The following is an 18,475-nucleotide window of genomic DNA, read 5'->3' as shown; positions in this document are numbered from 1 at the left end:
TATAGCATTAATTTTAGGCATGTATTTCTTTTTTGAATTTAGTGACTCACTTTGACTACCAGTGTAGGCATTTTGTGTTACATATGTGTACTTTTGCAAACACATTGGAGAATTAATGTTTTCATTTCCAATTTTAGTTACAAATCCTGTTTGCATCTTTGAATGTCATTTTATGCAATCACAAATTCTTTCATACTTTCTATGACTATGTTCAAATAAACAGGAAAGCAACCATATAAATTTGCTTCTAGAATACTTCTCCTTGGTGCTACCGAGATAGCTCAGAGCTTAAACTGCTTACTCCTCTAGAAGGCTCAGGTCCATCCCTAGCATCCTTGTCCAATGGCTCCCAACTGCCCGTAACTTCAACTCCAAAACATCCAAGCCCTCTCCGGCCTCTGTAGGCACGCACGCACCTCCCCCTACCCCTCCTACCTGCTACAACAAATATACACGTAATTTAAAAAAAATAAATCTTAGCCGGGCGTGGTGGCGCACGCCTTTAATCCCAGCACTCGGGAGGCAGAGGCAGGCGGATTTCTGAGTTCAAGGCCAGCCTGGTCTACAAAGTGAGTTCCAGGACAGCCAGGGCTATACATACAGAGAAACCCTGTCTCGAAAAAAACCAAAAAATAAATAAATAAATAAATAAATAAATAAATCTTTTTAAAAATATCTGTGTACCTTATCCCAGTTTTTTCTGATTATGATGAACTACTCAGGGCACTACTAAAATATTTTTGGAAATTCCAAACCAAAGTTTCCAAAATGAGGTTCTGTAGAACCCAGGATTAACTAGGACTTCTGTAGTTAAGTGTGATTAAAAAATAAACACATTCTGCTTTTCCAATGGGCTGGAGATGTAATCTCTCAGCTCCCTGTTCAGGCCATCTACTGCCATGCCTCCACAAGATTAGGATTCTCTCAGGAACCATAAACCCAAAACAAAAACCATCCCACACAACCCTTTTTCTTTCATTGAAACAAACAAATACAGCCTTTTGAGATTTGTGCATCCTGTGGTGCTTGGAAGCCCAGTCAAAGGACTGATTAGGGAAGGCTCTTCCATCACTGCTCACTTGGTTGCATGCAGTCTGACTGTTGGTGTTTAAGAATTAACAGAGCAGAGGCTGGTGGGAGCCTCTCAGACCCAAGACTGTGATTCTGCTATAAAGCTCATGTTTCCATGTGACAAGAGTTAAGATCACTTCAATCACCAGTTTCCTCAATCATCATCCTGCAGGCTTCCTGTGTATGTCACCAGCCTGATTTTCCTCTTGAACAAACTACCCGTGTAACATCTACTCTATAGAGAGGAAGTCTGGAGGAACCATGATTCTGCTCCCCTCTCCAGTGACCAACTGACCATTGTAGCTCCTACAAAGGAGTGGGTGTGACTGTTCAAAGTGACGGTTACAGACAAGTTCTTTTCACTTTTGCTGCTAATGTACCCAATCATTAGGCCCTCATTTATGAAAACATACTCTCCTTCACAAGTGTATCCCACAGTAGAATCTGATTTTTGAAGATACACTACAAGATGACAGAGCCTAGATCTAGGTTTGCTGACAAACAAAATCATTGAGTATTTCTTTAGTAACAAAACACTGGTAGTTCTCCTGGTTTCAAAATTCTTATTAGGAAGTTTTATTTAAAACCTTACATTTACATAGTTCAAGAGCTAAAGCACTAAAGAGGCCTGTTTATTGGCAGCACAGGCAACTCAAGTCTCAAGTGCACACTGCATTATTCTGTTTGCTTTCTTCACAGTAAACCTACTTACTCTTGTGGATCCTTTTGTAGTGGTTTAAGTAAGCCAGGAATTCTTTTTATTGGGGATGGGGGATAAATCAGTCCTGCTATGCAACCCTGCCTGGCTTCAGGCTCACAGCAATTGACTCTTAAGAGCTAGATGTGTACCACAAATGTGTTCCACCATAACGGGTACTGAGAGCTCTTTTTATTTCAGGATAACTAATACTTTTAGGTATGATATACTACGCAAAGTTTTCCAGTAACAAACCAATAATCTCTTCTGATGATAAAGTTTATGATGTCTTTGATATTTACTAATGTAATGAATCCCTAAATACAACTGAAAACATACTGACAACACACACAGTCCACAGTGCCATGAGGCTATGAAGTCTGGATGGCTGAGCATGGAATGAGCTAAGGGGCCATTCTTCTCAGGTGCTCTCTCCCTGGGCTATTGAGGCAGAGTCTCTCACTGGCCTTGCTGAGCCCAGGAATCCACCTTTCCCACCTCCCCACTGCTGACAGTGCAACTGCAGGCCACTAGGCCTGGCTTTGCTTACTTTCTCGAGATACAGGGATTTTCTATTTCCAGAAGACTCTACTTACTCAGACAGGAAATCTGCATGGTAGTAGTAATCTGAAAGCTTATCCAGGAAAGAACGGGGCTCCAAAATAAACGTAGGAAGAACCACCCTGGATAGATCCATGCCGGGACGGACTTGCTTGAGCAGCGTCCAGATAAGACTTTTGTTTTCTTCAGACACAGTTTCCGTTTGAGAAGCCTCACCTGCCTGTAACAATCAACAGAGCACATTGAAATATTCTATTCCTTAGACACAGACAACACAGACAAGACAGTGAATGTCAGAAGCATGGCTCTCCAGGATCACTCCAGGCATTATGGAATGTGCAAAAGCCGTTAGGTAATAGAATATAGTCTATAAAAGTAAACGCAGGGATGCAAGAAATATCAAAGTAACAGTGGATATGAAAGAACTAAAGTATTATTGTATTTGTTCAGTTAAATCTATTTTTCTATTGAAACAAGGTCTTGCTGTGTAGCCCAGGCTGCCTTGAAACCTGCAGACTTCATCCTCAAGTGCTGAGATTACAGGACTGTGCTGTGCCACCATGCCCAGCTTTGTAGTTCACTGTTTTACATACAGTGAATTCTATGCACTGGTAATAACAAGCAAGTTTTAAATTTATGCTTGTTTGCAATTTACTTTATAGCTGGCAATGACATCAAGCAATATCCTATTTCAAAAACAAACTTGAAGATGTAAACCATAAGAGCACACTGGCATCTGGGTATTTTTTGTTGTTGTTGCTGATAAATGCAACTGAATTTCAAAATATACCTTTGAAAAGACATGTGACACAGAATATTCTTTGGGGAAAACAATAGGCCAAGCAAATAACATCTCTCGTTTTGTGTAGGAATTTTCTTGAGCTAGTGAGTCTGACACTACAGTGCACTCACCTCTCCCAGTTCTTCGTGGCTCTGCTCCATGTAGGTGGTCTCCTTTAAGGGCTCCACAGGCTCAGGGTCGATGTACGAGTCGTCTTGCCTTTCCGACGTATCTGTGTCGCTCTCTTCGCTCTTCCCCAGCACCTCGTTGTCAGACTCATCATGCTCCGGGTCATTCTCCTTGTCAGATTTATCAGAGTACAAGTCTTGGTCCTTAAAGTGCTGTCTTTCGATCTCACTGTCATTCAACCTTAGTGATAAGTACAAGGAAGAACAAAGGAGGCGAAGAAGACAAGTTCATAACTGGGAATAACGTGGCACTTACTGGAAACTGACTATGTGCTATGCACAGCTCTAATAGCTTTAGTTTATGTAACCTTTGGAATTCCCATGCTAGGGAACATCCTTCTACTTCCCTTACAGATCAGTGGACAGAGGCACAGAGACATGAGCAGAGCCTGTAATGGTGAGCAAGCGATGACTAACCAAGCTCTTCCCTCTCTCCTCTTGGGGCCAGAATATTCCCAGTGAAATGCAGACTACGCTTGCTACCCCTGCCCACCTCATGCCTCACAACCACAGTCCTGGAAGCAGGGCCACTGCCACGTTTGGTCTGAAGAAAAACACTAAGTCAGGACTATCAGGTTCTCAGTGAATTCTGGCTTTTCACTGTGAAGAGCTCCAAAGAAACCCAAACTAATTGCTAAGAGCAGGATGGAAACATGCTCTGAGCTATATTTAACATCTATCTGATAGGCTTCATCAGCAGGGGTAAACTTCCAGGGAACAAGGCAAATAACACTTTCTGCTTAAGGGAATAAATCTGTGGCCCCAAAAGGAAGCTTTAAATGATAAGAGGAGGGAAGGGATTGTTTTCTGTAAAGCAACAAAGAGAGGCCAGCACCTGAAAAAGATCTGTGTGCTGCACCACAGTTTTGCCAGAGAAATATTGTTAGTATTAGATACAGTGACTACTTCAAGAGGTAAAACCACAAGCCAGATAAAGTTACCACTCAAAATGCTTCCATAGGACCTAGAGAGGCTCAGTGGTTAAGAGAACTGGCCAATCTTCCAGAGGACCCAGGTTCAATTCCCAGCACCCAAATCATATGCAACTCCTGTTGCAGGGGCCCGTCACCCTCTGCTAGCCTCTGAAGGCACTGTGGGAATATGGCGCACAGACATGCATGCAAACAGGCAAACCACACCCATACACACTAAAAAAAAATATATAAAAATGCTTCACAAATGGCAGACAAAGCCCAGTGCCATTACAAAGCAGCTAAGAGCAGGATAGCAGAAGGGAAGAGCGAGCTCAGTATTTTGATGCAAGACGGCTTCACATGGGGTACAGGGTTCAAACTGATCTTGAAATGGGATTCTAACAGAAGCAGAAATCATTCTTAATGGAAGGCCCATCATGCACACAAACAAAGGAGACACTCAGCTCACTTGTACCTGGGAAAAAGAACAATGACACAGGCTAGAATAAACACAATAAAGCCCTGTGCCTGATTTATAGCAAATAAACTAATAATACGGCACGCAGATTTCAATACTAAACACATCACTAACGTAGTAGAAATGATAACCAACTTAATGAGCAGGATGGTTTCTAAAAATTATTATCAAATCAGCAGCAAGAACGACTTACTGGAAGTTGTCACCACTGTGGAGATTGTTAGCGCGCAGTAAGCCATACAGTGTCACGTGTGTGCTGTCCGAGGAGATGCTCAGGTCATGCTCCTTCCCCTCCCTCATCATGGTCCGCTTAAGGAGACTGGAACACTTCAAAGCCAGCTCCAAAGCATCCATCCAGCACCTTCCTAAAGACAGATGGGAAGCATGACCATGAAGGAGGCCAGCACTCATTCATTTAACCTCTCACCTTTAAACATACTGTTTCTTTGACAAGCAAGCACTGGAAACAATTTAAATGTAAGTCTGCCAGGATTTTAATGCAATCTTTTGATTTTTATGTGAATGCTTTTTGAATAACGAGCATTTTAAAATCACAATAAACAGGAGAGAACATGTATTATGTAAGCATATCCAATCTAAAATAAATTTTATCTCTGAAACCTTAGAACATTAACATGCAGTTTTAAAGTATCATACAAGGTACATAAAACAAGAGAACATGTTTCTACTGGCTGAAATACTGTCTCATTGTTGACTGCATGTCTGACCCCTCCCTCCATGTAGGAGATCGTGTTGTCAGCTTGCACTGCTCAGTCACAGGCCCTCTTGGGACAGCCATGGATGCTCTTATGCAGTCAGCCCACACTGGAACACTGGAGGATTCCTTACAACAAGCTAATCTAGGCCATACAGTGTGACAGTAAGGAACAGATCCACTATCAATTAGAAAGCTTTGCCCTTATGTTGCATATGTGTGTGGTGTGTTTTGTTCTTTCTGTATTATTTGCCAAATGAATTATGTATATAGCTAAAGGTGTGTGTGTGATGTGATGTGTAAGTTGTCTGTATTTTGCTTTCTTACATAAAATAAGATCATTGTTGTTTGTTCCACAAATGTTAACTTAAAAGTATGACAGCTTATAGGTTGCATATCTCTCTTAAAATGATAATGTATAATGAATTACTACAAAGAATTACTACTAAGTCCCCAAAGCATTAATATGTCAGTGGAGAGTGAAAGAAAACCTGCGCTGTTAACACTGCCCAGTCACATGTATCCTTCTATCCAAGTTCTTGCCTGCAAAGCTAGTAATGTGTTCAATGTTCTACATAGTTTATGATTACAGGATTTTGCTTCAACTGTCTATGAACACACGATTTCTTCCAAGGTTAACACAAAGTAATATGCAAAATAATCATTTAAAGGCAATCCATTAAAAAGTATTTACCATCTGACTCTGAAGTAGCTCTGATAATCAAGTGGCTGCTAGGTAGAGGCTGAGTTATGGAGCCTACGGCTTCACCTTTAGGACCCTTCAAAGACAACCAGTGAACAGGTAAGTACTGTGATAGACCAACGATAAAATAGCCAGTATTATTCTTGTCAGATATGGATTCATCAGGCACAAATAATAATTTAAAACAACCAAGTTTTAATTACATCCCTAAGAATGCTGTTTATTAAAGTCTTTCCCAACAAATATTCCTTCTTAATAGAAAATTGAACAAATAATAGCATTTATCACTTAAATATTATCTTTACATATTGCTCATATACTAAAGAACACCTAATATCTAACATACTGACACAATTTTAACAAAATGTCTATCTTACAGGTTTTATTACATGAGAAATACTGTATTCTTAAAAGTTTTTAAAAAGTCACTGTAAATATATCTAAAATTCACTAGATAAGAAGAAATCAATTATATATAATTTATAATTAATTACTATTTATTTTAAATACTGATCACAAAAACCTTGACTTTTTACAAGCCAAGACAGAAAATTGCTTCATAACTGTGGTTATTTGAAAACACACACACACACACAAACACACACACACACACACACACACACACACACAGAGAGAGAAAACACTGGTAAGTGATCAGTGCCGTACCAAGGCTAAATTCAAGTGTGGGCAGGCCCTGGATCTAAGGTACATTAGGACCTAGAATCAGACTGCCTAGATTAAATCTCATCACTTACTAGAAAAGCTACTAAAGTAACCACTTTAGGATTCAATCTTTTAAGTGTGTCAGGAGAACTCTGTATTCTTTGCACATGTATGTGGATGAGCAGACTCCACTCAAACCTCTCTGCTTCTTCCACATATGTTGCTCATCCAGTAAGAAAATCTAAAATTTACCATACTAATACAATTTTAATGTTAGCAAGAATTTTCATCCTATAGGTCTTACGAGGTAAGAAATACTATGCTTCTAGAAGTATAAATTAGGTGGCTGGACATTTAGTTATAACTCGCTAATAAAAGAAATTGAATTCTGTAATCCTAAATTTATTTCTCAATGAATCTAGACTACTGTGACTAAAAAGCCCACATCTTTTCCTAGACACATCAATATTGTCTGGTATATAGTTAGTCCTTTATTCAAGGTGAACGAATTAGCCATCCTAGCCTAAAGCAGTGATCCCGTCATGAAAGCTTAAGGCTTGGTGACCTGGTTAATGTAAACAGCACTGTCTGCGGTTTGGAGTTAGAATTCAAACTCAGAAACCCGCCTGCCTCTGCCTCTGCCTCCCAAGTGCTGGGATTAAAGGTGTGAGCTACCACTGCCCAGCAACATTACACAATGTTACAAAGAAGAATGAGGAACCACAATTAATAAAAATATAAATTTAATCTTCAATGACAAAAGAGAAAAATAACATGTAATATATTGAGGAAATTTTTCAGAAAAATTGTCTTAGGTCTTAAAGGCAAGAGAAAGGCTTTTTAGTACACATTCAATCATAGATAAAGACAAAAGGGAAAAATAAGGAAGACAGAAACAATGTTCTGAGTCCTGGCCGAGTCAGAAGGCCTTTGACTGACTGACGCTACTTCCCCTCACTGTCACATCAACAAGTGCTCACATACCTTCACTGCCCAAATAGACTGCTCCAAAGGATGGAAAAGCTTGAAACAAAAGCCATCCTTTTTTGATGGACGTTCAATGATCTCACAAGCATTCAGAAGGACTGTTCCAACCCACTGACCGTTTTTTTGTGTTTTATAGATCAGAAGCACCCCAGGTTTCAACACACACCACAGCTTGGTCCAGCTCTTCAGGGTACCACGGATCTGCAGAAAGATAAACTTATTTTAAGATCTGTTTCTCTTTCTAGACTACAGAATAGTCGACTGAATAAAGGCTACCAAGATGTTTTACTCTAAAGTTATATTGCATATATATTTACACTGAATATGCCAGGAACATTTTTGAGATAGGGGCCTCCTGGTACTACCCCAGAATGTTCCAATAGATCAAGTACATTGCCAAAATATAGGACACGACCCCTTGGTTATGTAAAGCCCCTTGGCAGAACACCTTGGTGACGTAAAACTTGTACTTTTCCCCTGGCTATTTCCTATAAAAGCCTGTGAAAAGTTTGGGCCAATTGGCGAATCTCCTCTGCACCTTGCTGGCTGCATGAGTTTCGACCCCAGATATCTGGTATATGTGCTTTTTATGTGCTTTCTTGTCATTGCTGTATTAAATCTTACTCTCTATACATCTTAAGTTCGGTCTCAGTGTCTTCTTGGGTGCGCGGCTGACCCGAGGCTTGAGTGAGTGTCTCCCTTTGGGAGTTTTGGAGTCTTTCAAATACATCTTGAGTCAAAGGCTACGTCATGGCAATGCACTGCAGATAAACGTTGAGTCCACATGGCTCCTGATTCTAAGAAACTCTGGGTTTTGTGGGACAGTAGGCCAAAGTTTCAAATACATTAAGTAGAATCCCTAACTTCCTCCATCATTCAAGGGTCACTAAAATAAACTTCCATAGTACTGGAATGATTCTGTGGTAGCAGTTACAGCTGTTAATTTTTGTGAATAAATGATTATTCTGTCTTTTTTAACTTTGCTTTTCTGAATGCTTTTAGCACTTCCAGGGCTTCTCCTAAACATTTGATAAACGGTAAGAGGAAGAAAGAACCCCTACCTAGTCCCCTAAATGTACCCTTCTTAGATAACTGTTCCCAGTCATTACCTAAGGTATGCTATATAAATGTCTAGGAGGAAGTCTTTAAGTGTAGGCACATCATTTATTTTTATGAAATATTCCTCACCTCAAGCTCCAATGCCACCAATCAACTTTTTCTATCACTTCATACATCTGTACTCATTAAAAGTTGTTGCTAGGCAATTCACTCGCTTAACAATGCTGAAGAGGTTGCCACTATTGTATTCAAATTACACTAGGAACTTCCTTCACATTTACTCATTGGATGTACATGAATATAGGGTGAATGAATGTACAACTCCTTAAGGAGTTAAGTGGGCAGAACCCTAGTAATCTAAGATACAGAGAGCAAGGGAGACTCTGAAGCCAGGAATAAAAAGACAAAAATCATCAAGAAAAGGTGTGTGTGTGTACATCTCTCTATATAAATGAGATGGTAAATCAAGAGAATCAAAAAAAAGATAGTTACTCTGATGTAATATTCTTGTTCTTGGAGATGTAACAATAAAAAAGAGGGTCAGCTGTCAGGAACGAAGGTATGGTTTAAAGGCAGCCATGGCGTCAGATTTGAGATGCTGAGGCTAGAGGCCATGTGTTCAAGGCTGGTCAGGGCTGCACAGCAATGCCTTGTTTCAAAAGAACAGAGTGGGCTGGGGAAAGGAGGCATGGTCCATCCATCCTGAGGCTGTCTGGGGACTTGTAGAGGATAAGTTTGACTCTGGAAATGAAGACAAGTAGGATCCCGGGCTAATTTGCTCTCAAGAAGAGAGAAAGCAAGCTGGAATTTATTTTCAGCACAAAACTGAAGAAGACCCTTGCAGTATTTGAACCGTGTGCAACCATGATGAACAGTCTCATTGTAAAGGGAGACTTGTTTGTAATGTCTCTTGGAACCATTCAGTAGCAGTTCTGCTAACTCATTTACTTTCAAAGTCGGGAGTAAAGATGTCTGCAGCTGTCTGTCAGGTGAGAATGGGAGAGAAGACTGAGTGACCAGGGTAAGAGGAGGAGGGCAGAGATCAGTGAGCACCTGCACTCACGGCACAGCGCTTTTCAAGCAAAACCTTATTTATTTATTTATTTATTTTTCAAGACAGGGTTTCTCATTCTGTAGACAGGGCTGGCTTTGAACTCAGAGATTCCCCTGCTTTTGCTGAGATTAAAGGCTTGCACCACCACTGCCTGGCTCAGGTACAACTTTTATGTCAACTTGTCCAAATTCCAATCTGCAATAATACCAAATGATAAATGGAGCAATAAAATATTTTTATAATGAGTTATATTAAACAACATGGCTTCACACTAGTCAAAATGCCTTAACAGAGCTGCTGTTCTGGGGCTACTGGAGTCCCCTCTTGAGAAGACTGGCACACAGGACACAAACGAAGCTCCGAGCATCTACTGTTTTGTCTCACACTTCCTCATCCCCACAAGTAAGCGCTCTGTGAGAGCTCAGACCCAAGCCCTGACCTTCAGCCAGTCGGCCATGACAATGACCGAGGGGTCTGTGATGGTGCTGAGTAACTCCTTTGTGGCTCTCTTCTTCTCTTCACGGTAGTTTTTCTTTTGTACCTAACATAAGCAGAAACAAAAGACTCAGCAGGAGAAACAATTTCTTATGGTTCTGGCATTTTCAGATAACAAATGAGACAGGAGTTTTTGACAAGCAGGTTAGAATCTGGTTTCCATGATCACTACATCCTAAGTCACTACTGTGCTTTCACATGCACATAATCTATAGAAACACACACACAAAGTATCCCTTTTGATTTTTTAAAAAAGAGTTCCTATGCCTATCATCTTCTTTTAACTGTGCCACAAGATTCCTGGCATAAATAATAGCAGACAGTGTTAGCATTGAGTGCATTGGTGAACTGATATTATTCTAAACTCATATCGATAACGTTCCTCCATTTAATCACTACAATAAGCCTTTCAGGTAGAATATTATCAGCTTTATTTTACGTGCAAGAACACTGAGGCTGAGACAGTAATGTGCCCCGAATCACACAGCTAGCAAAGTGTGAAACAGGATCCTGATGCAGACTGGTTTCCACAGCTGCTCGAATCGAATCACAAGGCTGTTGTTCCCAATGCATCTCTTCCTGGTAGAAATCTTCTTAGCTACTAGCTTTTGATTATTATGAGCAATGCTGCAATTTCTCCCAAATGGAAGTTGTGCCTCCTTTTTTTTTTTTTTTTTTTTTTTTAACTAAACTCCAAGATAGGATACTAAGAAACTATGAGATGAACTTGTTAATCTATTAAATGCTTTATTTTCTTAGGTAAATTACTTCTTTGAAATAACCCATGAAAGCAAAAGTGAACTAATAGTTCTATTGTTGTTTTTTTATTTGGATGGGGAAAGAGTAATAACCTATTAGTGTTTACATTTTTTCATAAATAAGACAAAATCTAATGAAGTTAAATTTAGTTGAAATTATATAACATAATAAAGTTTAACTATTAATTGCCTCTAATACCTGAAACTTATGGTCATTTTATTTTAGGAGGTTTTTATTTATTTTTATTTTGAGTGTGGGTGTTTTCCCACTAACACGTATGTCTGTGCATCCCATACACGCAGTGTCCATGGAAGCAGGAGAGGCCAGCAGATCTTCTGGAGCTGGCACTACAGAGGGTTGCTAGCTGCCATGTGGGTACTGGGCCTGCACTCAGGTCCTCTGGAGAGCAGCCAGTGCTACTGAGCAGCTTTACTATGAGATGGCTGATGCAGATGCACACAGGACCAGCCATGGAACACAGACGGATGTGATGGGTTCTGAGACCTAGTAGAGAGCATGTGTTCTTTAAGCTTCGAGATCTATGGCCACTCAGGAAGGCAGCCTCCATACTACACATTTCTTAAGAAACAAGTTAGGAATCTGGACTTTCATTGTCTCAAAATTTAAAACATGATACAGATCAAGCAAAATATATATTCCTATGGGCCTGGAAATTAGCAAACTAACTTAAGTGGATGCCAGGAATGTCCTCTGGAAGTCCCACATCAATGAGGTACCCTCTTCGTTCTCTAAAGCCTACTCCAGAGCCTGTGCTATGGCGAGCTGAGGTCTAAGCCTGCTCTGGAACAGGCATCAAAACATCTTATGAGCTGACCGCACGGCAGCGTAAAACTCAGACACTTTGCATGTGTGCTTGCCCTTCCATCTGTTCCCTTTAGGAGGACACATATCAATGTTTTGTGTTAGCCCATATTTAAAAGCACACGCAAATACAATGTGAGAAGATCATCAACTTTGCTGTAAGACTGGCTCCTAGGAATACCAGAAGCTATATCCACAAAGTCTCACCAACATGACCACCCAATGAGCTGAACAAGGACACCACCAATGGGCAGGCCAAAGGAAAATCCCCACGAGGCCTCAACCCCACACAAAGAACTATATGCAACTGAGGAAATCTGGGGTGAGGAGAAGTGGCCTTCCTCAGAGAAGAACACACCAACTGGCTATTCAGTGCCAATGGTCAGCCTTGAAAACATACAAACAAGTAACATTATACGGACGGAGTAGGTTATATTTAGGACTATACATACATGCATGCAGTAACAATTAACAAAAGAAGAGGCCATGAATTTTACGGAGAGCAGGGAGGGGGATTTGGGAGGGTTTATAGGGGAGAAAGAGAAGGGAGAAACGCAATTATAATATACAAAAACATTAAAAATAACCATAGAAACTAACCTTGAGAGACTCTTTCTTCGTGAGCTTACTTGAAGTTGAACTGTCCTTTTCTGAGCCATTATATAGTTTAGATTCAGACTGAGATGAAAATAAGAAGATAATTAAAACCTACTTTTTTTTTACATACCACATAAAACTTAACATTATCTTTCTTACACTCTTCCCACTTGCTATGATTTAAGCAAACGAGGATTTTAATACAAAGTTTTCCCCACATGGTATTTGTGTTTTCACATGCTTGTATGCATACTCAAAAACTAATCTGCAATGTGAATTTAATATTCCTAAATCTTATACTGCATTTCTCACGATACTTCTTTGAAAATATACAATTGTTTAGTTATTCTTAGTATAAAAATTGCTAAAGCAGTGTTAAAATATGCTATAAAACGAGACCATGTAAGTTTCATCAAATTGACACACAGACTACCCACTACCTCAATTCCTCCATCTTCAAAAATTCAGGCAAAGCCACTTCAATTGTGGAGTTCAACACAGTACTCCTAGGATCTGTTTCTTCCCACTTCTCCACTGTAGTAAAATTGTGATTAATGGCAAAACTTGTTTTTGTTTTTGAGTTTATAGTTAAGTGTCTTCATGGGGGGTGGGGGGGAGTCTTCATAAAACCTGAAAACTTGAACAACACATGTTTCTGTATTCACTTTACATGTCAAAAAGAGGCTCAGAGAGGCTGACTTCTCAGACACAATCGTTAATATAGGAGTGACTGAAACCCAGCTCTCCTGATGCATTGCCCGCAGTCTCGCATTAGGGTACAAAAGCATACATTTGAGAGCTATCTCTGTAAAGCTTAGAACACTGTCAGCCTACTCCCTCAATGTCCTACACATCTTCATTTCTACCACTGTCAGACACAGGGCAGCACACTAGCATTCTTAGTAATCTTCTGGGTATATGTCGAACTTGATCCAAACGGTAGCTCCAAATGTTGAACAGCTACACCTACGTATCAGTAGCTTTAACCAAGGATCCTTCACTCAAGTTCATGACCCACGGTGGCAGCACCATGGTTATTCCCTGGTGAGAAGACAGCCAGTGCACCAGCTGAAGAAAAGGAATGAACCAAACATTTTTGATCAACCAACGAAATGAAAATGTCATTGAAGCTCATTTATCTTGTTTATGTTAAAAATACCTCTGGTGGTTGGCATGAAATACCTTTACAGAAACGGGGCATAGATGAGGAGAAAAGGAATGAGCCAAACATTTTTGATCAACCAATGAAATGAAAATGTCACTGAAGCTTGCTTATCTTGTTTATGCTAAAAATACCCCTGGTGGTTGGCATGAAATACCTTTACATAAACGGGCATACATGGGGTTATGATGATGGTAGTTAATTGACAGGAAACGAGCTGTATTATTTTCAATGCAGAAAATAGAGCTCAACCCCCTTAAACTTTTAAGTCACTGGCCTAAGCAGTTTGAAATACCACACTGCTTGTTCTCATGATGACGGCATAAACTGTGATACCAAAACAATTTTTCATAATTACTCCTGCTACACAGTTATCTGTTTCCCCCAAACAGACAGCGCTGAGGACTTAGCCCCAAAAGATGACCCAGCTGCTGTCAGAGGAACGCAGTGCATTACAACCGTCACAGAACTCTGCTTCCTACAATAGGAAGAGCACACATTAGCTCCTGCTGTCTAACGAGGAAGAGCACTCATGTTGATGACATTCGTGGGTGCACACTACTTACAAAGGACTCTGTTAAGCATTGCATATGTACCACCTCACTTAATGCTTAAAGCAATGCTGAGATAGCAGCAGCGCCCCCTTTACTCGTAGACCCAATCGTTAACATAGAAGTGAGTGAAACAGAGTAGACGGCGTCCCTAAATCATACAGACAGCAAACAGATAAACAGAATGTTGTACCTTGGCCTAATACTGAGCTTAGTAGTTTTGGTGGTCTCACTTTACTGGTTTATTGCTTTTGAAAGTTCTTCATATGGTGTAGCAACCAGCATCAAATGTAAAATGTTTTCTCTATAAATAAGAAACTGATTCCCCAACAAAGTCAAGTGACAATATCTGGTTTGGCTACTCCAGGATTCCATTGTCCTATGAATAATTATCAGGCAAGAAGCATGTCATGTGAAACTGGTGTATCAGAACACAGATGCCTTTAGCAGTCTGACAATCCTGTGCAGTCTAGTGTGACAAAACAGCCAAGTGAGTAACCAAGTTTTATGACCCAAACAGCACTGCCTCAGCTTTCTGAGCCAGCACATTCTTTTCCTTAAACTTTGGTAATGGGTTGAACATATGGCCTCTTGCATGTCAAAAAACACTCTCACTGTAACAATGCTCTACCACTTAGCTATCCCTAAAGCCCTCTTTTTTCCTTTTTACATTTTAAGAAAGGTGCCCAAGTTGTCTTTGAACTTACAATCCTCCTGCCTCAGTCTCCTAAGTAGCTAAAATTCCAGGCATGACCCAGAAGGCCTGACTCTGAATTAACATTTTATTTTTTTCCTTTTCGAGACAGGCTTTCTCTGTGTAGCCCTGGCTGTCCTGGAACTCACTCTGTAGACCAGGCTGGCCTCAAACTCAGAAATCCGCCTGCCTCTGTGCCCGGCTGAATTAACATATTTTTAACAGAACAAAACACATGAACCATCTTTGTTTCTTTGTTGACAATATTTCATTACAGTAAGCTTTTTTTTTTTCCTTCATAAACATGACTGGTTACCATCTTAATACTGTCAAGGCTTTTAATATAAAGGGCGTCTTGAAGCCACTGTTAAGTGGCTTTAGAATGCTTAGCCCCCACCCCGGTCCCAGATACACACTTAACTATTATGACCTTTCAGGCAACATGACTTTAAAGTTATTTCTCTCTTAAAATATCCTAATTTTCTACTAACTCCCAGGGTTGTTTTGGGGGTTAATTGAGGTAACACACATAAAGTATTTAACATTATACTTGGTATATGCTGTGATTCAGGTTTCTAATTATATTCTTGATTGCAAATGTAGTCAAAATCCGCCTTTCAGAATAAGGCATTATGCATCAAATCTCTTCTGATTTCCTTTAGAAACTATAAAACACTACATTTACTTAAAAAAAAAAAACCCAGCAATTAAGTTACTGTGATTACAAAGATACTTTGGGCTGGAAAGGAACTTATTCAGGTAAGCATACTAGTTTTTAAAAACAAGAACTAATAACTTACAAACTTAGAGGTACATACACAGAAGTTGGAGAATTAAGTTACAGGATCTATGCTACACAAAGCCTTTATCCTAGCAATAGGATTTTATTTATCTTACTACAAATTACTCAGACTGGCCATTCTTGTCATGAAAAAAATTAAAACTTCATTTAAAAAATTTTTTTGGTGGATGGAGAAATGGATGGTGGATGGGCCTTTGTGAGCACTAAGTGTTCTTCCAAAGAACCGGAGCTCAATCCCAGCACCCACATGGCGGCTCACAACTGTCTGTAACTCTACTTCAATCCCAGCACCCACAGGGCGGCTCACAACTGTCTGTAACTCTACTTCCTGGGATCCAAAGCCCTCTCACTGCTCCTTCGGGTGCCATATCTGTGGTGTACAGGTATACCTGCAGGCAATACACCTATATACATATAAATAAAATGAATTTTAAATTTTAAATTTGTCCTCCTAAATTACTTAAATAAGAGTGAGCAAGTTATACATTAAAATATTTAGGAACAAACTAGTTACTATTTCTCTTGAAAAATGGCAGAATGAGTGTAATATTATTAATACCAAAAGGTTATCATGTTAAGAGTTATTAACTATATAGTTTTTGTTTGTTCGTTCAGGACACGGTCACAAGCAGTCCAGACTGCCCTCCATTTCACTACATTTGAGTTGTCTGACACAGGAGCCACCAGCCATATATAGTTACTTAGCAGCTGAGGTGTACCTAGTAGAATGAGTATCCTTTTAATTTTTAAAATCTACACACAAAATAAATCTTGTATATAAGAATCATAGTTGTAACAAGGCCCATTTCTGTATGAGTTATTAGTGTCCATCAAGTCTGCAGAGTTCAGCCTCCTTGCCATTTCCCTCTCTCTCAAGGTAGAGATGACAGTAGCTTTATGTTTATAGTCATAAAGGCTTCTGCATAGCAATATTTTTAAACCACATTTTCCACAATTCTGGTACTAAGTGCTTAGAAACAAGCCTTAAAAATAATTCTACTGTATTTCTAGCTATGGTTAAGATACATTTTTTTCTTTGATTTTTAAAAGTTACAGGTTCTATACAATAACCAACAGAGCTCAGCACACACTGCTCGAAAAATGCAGCATCTCAGCAAACTACTTATTTTAAGACGAAGGAAGCCAAGAGAAAAGTGCAGAAGGAAGAAGCCATTCTGACTGCACCTTATCTGTCTCCCTGGAACAGGCCACAAATGAATATGTAATTTTAGGCTGAAAGGGTCCAATGACACACAGACACCAAGAAGAATCTCAACAAATAGTCTTGACTTCTGCCCTTCCTTATCCTCAATCTGTGCTGCTTCGTTTTTATCAACTCATCACAAACTAGAGTCATCCGAGAAAGACTCTCAACTGAAGAATTACCTCCCTCAGATTGGCCTGTGGGCATTTTCTTGACTAATGATTGATGTGGGAGGGCCCAGCCTGCTGTTGGTAATGCTACACCTGGATTGGTGGTCCAGAGTGGTATAATAAAGCAAGCAGACTAAGCAAGCCGGTAAGCAGCATTTTTTGTTTTTCACGGTCTCTTCTTCAGTTCTTGCTTCTGGGTTCTTAATTAAGTTCCTGCCCTGACTTCCCTCAGTGATGGACTGTGACATGAAGTCTAAGCTCTACTCCCAGAGTTTGGTCACTATATTATCACAGCAATAGAAAGCAAACCAGAGCATCGTCTTAATGTTTTTTTTTTAATATTTATTTATTATATGTAAGTACACTGTAGCTGTCTTCAGACACACCAGAAGAGGGCATCAGATCCCATTACAGATGGTTGTGAGCCACCATGTGGTTGCTGGGACTTGAACTTAGGGCCTTCAGAAGAGCAGTCAGTGCTCTTAACTGCTGAGGCATCTCTCCAGCCCCCTCTTAATGTTTTTAAAGAGCTAAATCACTGGATGAAGAGCATATCGCTGGATGAGATCTCCAGCCCTTTGTTACCCTTTTTGCTCAGTCAAACTTATACTCTTCATCAAACTAAAACATAAAAATATACAAGTTTACCCATTTGCTTCTTGGGGGGCGGGGGGGCATGTATTCATTTCTAAAGGCTCCAACGTTATGTGACATTACATTAAATAAATGTGTATATCTTAGTCTTGTTGATATGTCTTTTATTATAGGGGAATCAGCTATGAACCTTGCAATGAATTAAAAAAAGAAAAGAAATATATTTTCCCACCTACATGACTAAACACTTCCGCATTATAGAAATACAATGTACTGGAGTTGGAAGATGACTCACTTGGGAAGCATGAGGTCCTGAGTTAGATTCCCAGAACCCACGCAAAAAGGGTGTGTGTGTGGCCATGTGTGATTGTAATTCTAATGCTGAAGAGTGGGGAAGTAAGAGGAGCTAGTCTCACCTGCTTGGTGAATTTCAGGCTAATGAGAGACCCAGTATGTTAGAGAAAAGATGGGTAGTGCCAAAGGAAAATCAATAAAGGTTGTCCTCTGTCCCCCACAAGCCTACATGCACACATGTACTTGCACACATATGCCCAATAAATAAATGTCCTGTGAAACTTTCATCCTAAACATACACCTTGACGTTACAAATATTCATAAAGTTAACTATATATAGTATGGACACAGCAGGAATTAAAACACGCTATGTAATCCTTTTCACTATTCCTAAGAGCAGGAGCAAAAATATACAGTAGGAAGAACAAGGCCTACTGCTATGGACAGCAGAGTTCACTGG

At 39.8% G+C, this 18,475-nt stretch overlaps 1 protein-coding gene across 6 annotated transcripts in view; it reads right to left on the bottom strand.

The window, feature by feature from the left end:
• The window catches only part of Osbpl8 (oxysterol binding protein like 8), a 138,006-nt gene that overhangs the window by 21,975 nt on the left and 97,556 nt on the right, over positions 1 to 18,475 (bottom strand). For all 6 annotated transcript variants that reach the window (XM_021173759.2, XM_029482543.1, XM_029482546.1 and 3 more), the window contains 7 exons: positions 12,548 to 12,625; positions 10,311 to 10,412; positions 7,756 to 7,959; positions 6,100 to 6,184; positions 4,884 to 5,055; positions 3,242 to 3,479; positions 2,365 to 2,549 (listed from right to left, as the gene is read on the bottom strand). In XM_021173759.2, coding sequence (XP_021029418.1) covers positions 2,365 to 2,549; positions 3,242 to 3,479; positions 4,884 to 5,055; positions 6,100 to 6,184; positions 7,756 to 7,959; positions 10,311 to 10,412; positions 12,548 to 12,625 — 1,064 coding nt within the window. The remainder of the gene's footprint in view (positions 1 to 2,364; positions 2,550 to 3,241; positions 3,480 to 4,883; positions 5,056 to 6,099; positions 6,185 to 7,755; positions 7,960 to 10,310; positions 10,413 to 12,547; positions 12,626 to 18,475) is intronic.

The sequence above is a fragment of the Mus caroli genome, chromosome 10, assembly GCF_900094665.2.
Source record: "Mus caroli chromosome 10, CAROLI_EIJ_v1.1, whole genome shotgun sequence".
Lineage (NCBI taxonomy): Eukaryota > Metazoa > Chordata > Mammalia > Rodentia > Muridae > Mus > Mus caroli.
Note: the sequence above shows the minus strand (reverse complement) of the source record. Positions and strands in the feature narration are given on the sequence as shown.